This window comes from Pollicipes pollicipes, unplaced genomic scaffold (genome assembly GCF_011947565.3).
Source record: "Pollicipes pollicipes isolate AB1234 unplaced genomic scaffold, Ppol_2.1 Scaffold_1600;HRSCAF=1878_pilon_pilon_pilon, whole genome shotgun sequence".
Lineage (NCBI taxonomy): Eukaryota > Metazoa > Arthropoda > Thecostraca > Pollicipedomorpha > Pollicipedidae > Pollicipes > Pollicipes pollicipes.
In genome coordinates this window covers 26,922,632-26,931,222 of record NW_023595962.1, presented here as the reverse complement: position 1 = coordinate 26,931,222, position 8,591 = coordinate 26,922,632, and the positions used below count along the sequence as shown (strand labels likewise).

The window sequence follows — 8,591 nt, the reverse complement described above, 5'->3', positions numbered from 1 at the left end:
GAAGGGACTGAAAGACGCACAGGATATTTACGGGGCATCCCTGGTACAGGACGGCTGTGTGGTCGAAGCGCGTTCTGGCCACAAGACTGGCCCCTGGCTACACGCACAGATGGCTGACGAATGCCGGGATGGGTGACAGACCATGGCATACATGATGTATGATGGTGCGGGCCTGTTTTGGTTGACACGTGACATCTGATCGGCAGCCGGTCAGTCTGCGCCGGCCGTCTCGCCCACCAGTGCACCGCCGGTGTCGTTCAGCACTCATGCGCCACCTGGGCCGGGCCGCAGCTCCCTCACCTGCAGCGTGACGACAGCTCGCAGCCGGCGGCGCGCGCGGCGCTCGGCCAGCCAGCGACGCACGCGTGTCTGCAGCAGCAGGGCGGCCACCTGGCGCCGCTGCTGGCGGCGGCCGCACAGCCAGCGGCGGACGGCGCGCTGTGGGTGCGGCGGCGGGGTCAGCGGCGGGGGCGGGGGTGCAGGGACACTGCGACCGTCCGGCACACGCCGGGGGTGCAGGGACACCGCGACCGTCCGGCACACGCCGAGGGTGCAGGGACACCGCTGACAGTCCGGCACACGCCGAGGGTGCAGGGACACCGCGACAGTCCGGCACACGCCGAGGGTGCAGGGACACTGCGACCGTCCGGCACACGCCGAGGGTGCAGGGACACCGCGACAGTCCGGCACACGCCGGGGGTGCAGGGACACTGCGACCGTCCGGCACACGCCGAGGGTGCAGGGACACTGCGACCGTCCGGCACACGCCGAGGGTGCAAGGACACTGCGACCGTCCGGCACACGCCGAGGGTGCAGGGACACCGCCACGGTCCGGCACACGCCGGGGGTACAGGGACCCACAGCGCACACGTGGGCCACTCGGGGCCACTGAGGGCGACGGGGAGGCGCGGTACAAAACTGCCACTTGCACGTGAGCACATGTAGGCTCATCGGTACATCCTGCCCGCCGCCCCGGCCCCGGCGGGTCGCCAGGAGCGGACACTGATCCCCGACGACGGATTCGTGATCGGCGACGTTCAGACTCGGATTTGGCCGCGTGATGTGCGTGGTCCCACGCCGGGCCGGCAGACGACCGGACGATGGTCTCCGCTGCAGGGGTCAGTCATCAGTGATGACGTCATTCATCAGTGGTGACGTCGGTCATCAGTGGTGACGTCAGTCATCAGTGGTGACGTCGGTCATCAGTGGTGACATCAGTCATCAGTGGTAACATCATTCACCAGAGGTGATGTTAGTCATCAGAGGTGGCGGCTTGGTATTGAAGTTCAAGACGGCTGGCTACCTAATATTCACAGAAAATTCGCATGCCTTCTCACCTGCCTTGACTGGATGCATTTTCCTTCACAGTTTGAATTACACCATTAACTTGGGGGGGGGGGGGGAGTCCGCTCCGGTAGCCCCGTTGGTTATAGCTCCCATGTTCCGCCCCACCTAACCGTGGCGGGCCGGGTTCAAGTCACTTTGGGCGAACGCTATTTGCCCCTGACGTGCGGAAGGTGTCGCCGAGCACTACGGCACGTTAACCTCTATCTTATAAAAGAAAAGTGGATTTTAAGTCGTTACGTCCAAGGCCCTAGTTACGTCCGTGACCAAAACAATGCTGGACAACTGACATTTGGCCTACATCCGTTTCGTTCATTACCCATCGACCATGTACCTTCTGAATCCCAAAACCGCTAAAAAAAACCCGACCCTCACCTTTCGCCCGTCTGCACGAAAGGGCATCTCCTACAAGCCCAAATCCCTGCGGTACCTGCATATCCACCAAGAATGTGTTGGAGCCCCACAGAGCCCCGCGCGAGCACGACTTCAGCTCCGGGTCAGGATCTCCGGCTTGTGGCCCAGGTATACGCATAGGGGGTTTGGAGTCGGTGCTCTGCGCCCACCCGTCTAACTGTCCACCGAGCTCGGCGAACTGCCGAGCACGTCACTGACCAATACATCAGTAAGCATGTGAGTGGGCTTAGGAAAGGTCCAGACACACACGTCAGCTACCGGCACGCCTGAAAATCCCCCCCCCCCCCCCCCCGTTCCAACGCCGCCGGTACCTGCATGACGAGCAGGGCGGACAGGCGGCGGCGCTGCTCCTCCTGCCGGCGGCGGCGCCACCAGCGCTGCAGCGTGCGCGCCGCCGCCTGGCGCCGCTCGCTCGGCCGCCAGCGCCAGTCCCTCTGCAGGGTGATGGTAGCGCGCCTCGGCCGCGACTCCGGCGACCGGCCGGCGTCGGCGCGGCGCGGCTCCACCTGCAGCAGGCCTGAGGTGCGGCGCGTGGCGCACTGCACCACGTGATCGCCGCGCATGAAGAGCAGCGCGCGGTACCAGGACTGGAGGGTCCGCGCGGCGTCCCGCTGCCTCAGGAAGGACTCGCGGGCCCGGCGCGAGGCGAGCAGCGCGCGACGTCGCGTCTGGATGGTTATCACGGCCCGCTTCAGCGCCACAAACTGCTGGCGCGTCCTCCTGGCGGTGACGGCGGAGCGGCGCCAGGTCTGGATCGACAGGGTGGCCCACCTCAGCCTCAGGAACTCCTCGCGAGCCATCCGCATGATGCGCACAGAGCGGTACCACGTCTGGATGGTGACCGCAGACAGCTTCACTTTCACTAAGCCGTCACGAGTCGTCCTCATGATGAGGAAGGAGCGATAGCACGTCTGAATCACCACCGCAGCTGCCTTCCGTCTCAGGTAGTCTTCGCGAGTCGTCCTCATGGCGAGGAGAGAGCGATACCACTCTTGGACGGTCCGCGCAGCAAACCTCTGTTTCACATAGTCCTCACGAACCTTCCTCACGGTGAGCACAGAGCAATACCACTTCTGGAATGGTTATCACAGCTCCTCTCTGACTCAGGTATTCCCGACGGGCCCCCCTCATGACGACGAGCGAGCGGTACTTCCTCTGGACTGCTACTGCTGTCCTCAGCAGCTTCCGGTAGTCCTCACGAGTGCTCCTCATGGCGAGGACACCACGGTACCACGTTTGGATGGTGACGGCAGATAGCTTCATTCGTACCAAGTTGTCACGAGCCTTCCTCATGGCGAGGACGGAGCGATACCAGGTCTGCACAGTCACTGCAGCTCTCTTCTGTCTCCAGCAGTCCTCGCGAGTCCTCCTCGCGGAGATCAGTGATCGGTACCAGGTTTGGAGCATTATAACAGCCCCCTTCTGTCCAAGATACTTCTCCCGCGTCTTCCTCGTGGCGACCAGTGACCGGTACCATGTTTGAATCGTTCGAGCAGCTTCCTTCTGGCTCAGATACTCCTCACGAGTCTTCCTTGTAGCGATCAGTGATCGGTACCATGTTTGAACCACTCGGGCAGCTTCCTTCTGTCTCAGATACTCCTCGCGTGTCTTTCTCGTGGCGATCAGTGACCGGTACCATCTTTGAACCGTTCGGGCAGCTTCCTTTTGTCTCAGATACTCAACACGAATGGTTCTGGTAACAATCAGTGATCGATACCAGGTCTGGAGTATCATAACAGCCTCCTTCTGTCCGAGATACTCCTCGCGTGTCTTCCTCGTGGCGATCAGTGACCGGTACCATGTTTGAACCGCTCGGGCAGCTTCCTTCTGTCTCAGATACTCGACACGAGTGGTTCTTGTAACAATCAGTGATCGGTACCAGGTCTGGAGTATCATAACAGCTTCCTTCTGTCTCAGATACTCCTCGCGTGTCTTCCTCGTGACGATCAGTGACCGGAACCATGTTTGAACCGCTCGGGCAGCCTCCCTCTGTCTCAGATACTCCTCGCGAGTTTTCCTCGTGGTGATCAGTGACCGGAACCATGTTTGAACCATTCGGGCAGCTTCCTTCTGTCTCAGATATTCGTCGCGAGTCTTCCTGGTGGCGATCAGTGACCGGTACCATGTTTGCACCGTTCGGGTAGCTTCCTTCTGTCTCAGATACTCAACACGAGTGGTTCTGGTAACAATCAGTGATCGGTACCAGGTCTGGAGTATCACAACAGCCTCCTTCTGTCCGAGATACTTCTCGCGTGTCTTCCTCGTGGCGATCAGTGACCGGTACCATGTTTGAACTGTTTGGGCAGCTTCCTTCTGTCTCAGATACTCAATACGAGTGGTTCTTGTAACAATCAGTGATCGGTACCAGGTCTGGAGTATCATAACAGCCTCCTTCTGCCTCAGATACTCCTCGCGAGTCTTTCTCGTGGCGATCAGTGACCGATACCATCTTTGGACCGCTCGGGCAGCTTCAATCTGTCCCAGATACTCCTCGCGGGTCTTCCTCGTGATTACCAGTGACTGGAACCATGTTTGAACCACTCGGGCAGCTTCCTTCTGTCTCAGATATTCGTCGCGAGTCTTCCTGGTGGCGATCAGTGACCGGTACCATGTTTGCACCGTTCGGGTAGCTTCCTTCTGTCTCAGATACTCAACACGAGTGGTTCTTGTAACAATCAGTGATCGGTACCAGGTCTGGAGTATCACAACCGCCTCCTTCTGTCCGAGATACTTCTCGCGTGTCTTCATCGTGGCGATCAGTGACCGGTACCATGTCTGAACTGTTTGGGCAGCTTCCTTCTGTCTCAGATACTCGACACGAGTGGTTCTTGTAACAATCAGTGATCGGTACCAGGTCTGGAGTACTATAACAGCTTCCTTCTGTCTCAGATACTCCTCGCGTGTCTTCCTCGTGGCGATCAGTGACCGGTACCATCTTTGGACCGCTCGGGCAGCTTCAATCTGTTCCAGATACTCCTCGCGGGTCTTCCTCGTGATTACCAGTGACTGGAACCATGTTTGAACCACTCGGGCAGCTTCCTTCTGTCTCAGATATTCGTCGCGAGTCTTCCTGGTGGCGATCAGTGACCGGTACCATGTTTGAACCGTTCGGGCAGCTTCCTTCTGTCTCAGATACTCAACACGAGTGGTTCTTGTAGCAATCAATGATCGGCACCAGGTCTGGAGTATCATAACAGCTTCCTTCTGCCTCAGATATTCGTCGCGAGTCTTCCTGGTGGCGATCAGTGACCGGTACCATGTTTGAACCGTTCGGGCAGCTTCCTTCTCTCTCAGATACTCAACACGAGTGGTTCTTGTAGCAATCAATGATCGGCACCAGGTCTGGAGTATAATAACAGCTTCCTTCTGCCTCAGATATTCGTCGCGAGTCTTCCTGGTGGCGATCAGTGACCGGTACCATGTTTGAACCACTCGGGCGGCTTCCTTCTGTCTCAGATACTCAACACGAGTGGTTCTTGTAACAATCAGTGATCGGTACCAGGTCTGGAGTATTATGACAGCTTCTTTCTGTCTCAGATACTCCTCGCGTGTCTTCCTCGTGGCGAGCAGTGACCGGTACCATGTTTGAACCGCTCGGGCAGCTTCCTTCTGTCTCAGATACTCCTCGCGAGTCTTCCTGGTGGCGACCAGCGATCTGTACCAGGTCTGTATGGTGACGACGGCCCTCCTCTTGGTCAGGAAGCACAGCTCCTCCTCCCTTCTGTCACGCAGCCCCCGGAACCACCGCTGGAGCCGTTCCGCCGCCATCGCCCTTCGCAGCAGCGTCGCCAGGTGGCGGCAGCGGCGCCGCAGTGTGAGGCGGCGCCAAAGTCGCTGCAGCAGCCGCGCGGCGGCGCGCCGCCCCTCCAGCCGCGCGTGCTCTCTTCGCGCCAGCAGCAGCGCGCGAAAGCGGCGCGCCAGAACGGTGGCGGCGGCGGAGCGGCGCGCCATCTGCCGGCGCGCCAGCCAGCCGCGCACCGCCGCCTGCACGAGCAGCACCTGGCGGCGGCGCGCGGCCGCCCGCCGGCCGGCCAGCCAGCGGCGCGCGTGACTCTGCAGAACGATGGCGGCGCGCGCCTCGGCCTGCCGGCAGAGGGTGAGAGCGCCGGTCAGAGGTCACGGTCGCGACCCCCTGCTTTTCCGTGCCGGCCGTCTGACGTGCGGCCACCAGGCGTGGCATGTCAGACGGCCGGCACAGGAAAGCAGGGACTGTGACGTCACAAAGTGGCTCGCAGCCGGCGACAGTTGCGATGAGAGAGATAAACAAGCATTGCGGAACCTCCACTGGCCGAGAAACGCAAGCGTTCCATATGGATCCGAGCGCCTTAACTTCTTGACTCTTAAATACCTGGGCCAGATATATATATATATATATATATATATATATATATATATATATATATATATATATATATATCTGGCGTACCGTTTCGCGCTTGGTGAGATGTTTGTACTTGTTGTTTGCGCTTTTGTACCTACTTTACTTAGTAACCCTGTGCTACATATATGCTGGTGACCATGGTCGGGAGCCTTAGTGGAGCCTGTCAGGTAGCCCGTGAGGGACATCGTCGCGGCCGCCCGCACCTCAGGGCAGTCTGGCGTCGGGTCACGTGACGTGACTCAGTTTTCGGACGCCCCCGGCGGTGCTCGTGTCCCTGACCCCGTCACCCCTCGCCGCAGATAAGCGAGGCGTCAGCCGGCTGCTGCTGACCCTCCCGCCCCTGGTAGCTGCGCGCCCGAAGTCGAGGCCAAGTGACGTGGAAACTAGTCCAGACCTCTGCCGTGGCGCCAGGCAGGTCCCAGCCTGCGGTAAGGCAGGTGCTGCGGCGCCAGGCAGGTCCCAGCCTGCGGTAAGGCTGGTGCTGTGGCGCCAGGCAGGTCCCAGCCTGTGGTAAGGCTGGTGCCGTGGCGCCAGGCAGGTCCCAGCCTGCGGTAAGGCAGGTGCTGCGGCGCCAGGCAGGTCCCAGCCTGTGGTAAGGCTGGCGCGCCGAGAAAGCCTGACGTGCGTCCCCAGCAGGGACAGGAAAAACAGACTGAGACTGGGCATTTTGGCATGACTGGGGAGATGATGTCCGACCCAAATAGTTTTCAACGGCAGCCACCACCGACGAGCCTCGGAACGTCCGCAGGCGGGTCAATGAGCCCGGTGGGTCGACAAACCCGGCCGATAAAAAAACTTTCAGCAACCCTTGTCCGTGTATTGTCGATAGTAAAGGCGTACAATAGCTAAAATGAGTGAAGTAGATATATATCCATTAACATATCACCAGGCACACGGCGGTTTAAGACGTCACATCAAAACAGTGTCAAGAGGACACGCATACAAGCTCCAGCCTCTCAGCCCCTGATTACAAGGTCTCGACACTGACCCACAAGCTTACATGTTCAAACAAGCCCCCGCGTGCCCCACCTCTCTTTCCCCGCCTCCCCACCCCGCCTCTCGGTGGCTTCACACCTCACCTCCTCACCTGGACAACTCACCTCATCACACTTCACCTCAACTGGACACCACGTCTGACCACACCTCACCCGTCACCCGTCACCTGGACACCTCGCCTCAGACCTCAGCGCGCCTCGGCGCCGTTTCGGTCGCCGCCGCCGTCCCGTACCTGTTGGCGGCGGCGGCGGGCGGCCAGCCGGCGGCGGCGCCAGCACAGCTGCAGCGTGCGCGCGGCGGCCACCTCGGCGCCCAGCTCCAGCAGCCGGCCGCACAGGTGCGCCAGCGTGACCAGCACCAGCCGTCGGTCCGGCAGCGTGCCGGAGTAGTCGGTCCAGCCGCTCAGCACCGGCACACCGCCCAGCTCGCGCATCTGACCGGAGAGAGGGGCAGACCCGAGCGGCCGTGTCAGCAGCGGGCCGCCCGGCACGGCGGAGGGGGCTGGGCATGGAGGCCGCCAACCTGTCAGTGGCAGCGCGGGGACCAACACACGCGTGCGCATCACTCTTTCAGACATGCGCACAACACACACCCTCACAAGTGGCAGCGCCACCAAGGCTCTGTTAACGATGGGCGGGGGCGGGGCGGGACAGGGGTGACGGGGTCCACGCCCACCCATGGCTTTCCCAACACGCACAGGGTACCCTCTGCGAGTAAGCGCCAACACACTCTCCGCCATCAGTGCGAAGCACCTGGCCACCCGGCCCTGAGCCCCTGCCTGCGCCAGCCTCACCGCCACGAACGCCGCCGTGAGGTTGGCCTTGTCGGCCTGGCGGCGCGCCTCCTGCTGCTCGGCGCCGTCCGGGCTGCTGTAGCTGAACGTCAAGCTGTCGTCGAGGTCGCCGTCGGAGCCGGAGCCCTGCCGCGCGCCGGACGTGACGTCAGCGGGACCGTGGCGGCGCTCACGAGTGCACAGTGTGGGCGATTCCCGCTGCCTGAATCGCGCGGGCGGGTCCGGAACAGGCTTACTTTACGAAATGCTTTCAGTGTTGAGCTGCTGATGAGGACGGCCATGTCCATCCTAAGTCTGCGCCCTCAAGGACGTTCTGACCGGTGCTTGCCTACATTAGCTCCGCTAGGCGAACGTCACACTAAACTCCCTCAGCGAGGGCGGCCACAGAACAAGGGCTAGCACGTGTACCAACTGCCTCGCGTTCACTGCGACCCGACCTCGCAGGTCCCGCGCCCGGCCTCCTCCTCCAACCGTGGAGGCGCTCTCCTGGGGCCTGACCCCACCTCCAGACCGTCACCTACCCTGTCGGCGCTCTCCCCGGCGTTGACGATGCGCTCCCGCGGCAGCAGCGTCGGCTGGTAGTGGTGCAGCAGCAGGCAGAAGGCACGGCCGTCGGCGAACGCGGCGCTGAGGTTGCGCGGCGGCCGTCCGTAGTGGGCGCAC

At 61.3% G+C, this 8,591-nt stretch overlaps 3 protein-coding genes across 3 annotated transcripts; all 3 read right to left on the bottom strand.

Moving 5' to 3' along the window:
- Nucleotides 1-458: 458 nt before the first annotated feature.
- On the bottom strand, nucleotides 459-2,752 carry LOC119089449 (protein abnormal spindle-like). Its single transcript, XM_037212153.1, has 2 exons — nucleotides 2,270-2,752; nucleotides 459-487 (listed from the first exon to the last, which is right to left on the bottom strand). Exons 1-2 carry the CDS (start codon nucleotides 2,724-2,726, stop codon nucleotides 459-461), a joined length of 486 nt encoding a protein of 161 aa, XP_037068048.1. The 5' UTR covers nucleotides 2,727-2,752.
- A 13-nt stretch (nucleotides 2,753-2,765) lies between these two features.
- Nucleotides 2,766-5,587, bottom strand: LOC119090176 (protein abnormal spindle). The gene is made up of 2 exons (XM_037212970.1): nucleotides 5,129-5,587; nucleotides 2,766-3,589 (listed from the first exon to the last, which is right to left on the bottom strand). The coding sequence occupies exons 1-2, from the start codon at nucleotides 5,524-5,526 to the stop codon at nucleotides 2,791-2,793; spliced, it is 1,197 nt and encodes a 398-aa protein (XP_037068865.1). The 5' UTR covers nucleotides 5,527-5,587; the 3' UTR covers nucleotides 2,766-2,790.
- Nucleotides 5,588-6,522: 935 nt separating this feature from the next.
- Nucleotides 6,523-8,530, bottom strand: LOC119089440 (abnormal spindle-like microcephaly-associated protein homolog; the record flags this gene model as incomplete). The annotated part of the gene is made up of 4 exons (XM_037212142.1): nucleotides 6,523-6,535; nucleotides 7,453-7,568; nucleotides 7,929-8,054; nucleotides 8,450-8,530. Coding segments are annotated over 4 exons (336 nt in total), but the record flags the coding sequence as incomplete, so codon positions are not given.
- Nucleotides 8,531-8,591: the final 61 nt, after the last annotated feature.

Coding starts and splice junctions, on each gene's coding strand:
- LOC119090176 (XM_037212970.1), bottom strand. CDS start 5,526: ATGGCGGCGGAACGGCTCCAGCGGTGGTTCCGGGGGCTGCGTGACAGA. Junction 3,590..5,128: donor ACTCGCGACGAATATCTGAG/GCAGAAGGAAGC, acceptor CGAGTATCTGAG/ACAGAAGGAAGCTGCCCGAG.
- LOC119089449 (XM_037212153.1), bottom strand. CDS start 2,726: ATGAGGACGACTCGCGAAGACTACCTGAGACGGAAGGCAGCTGCGGTG. Junction 488..2,269: donor GCGCCGCACCTCAGGCCTGC/TGCAGGTGGAGC, acceptor GGACGGTCGCAG/TGTCCCTGCACCCCCGCCCC.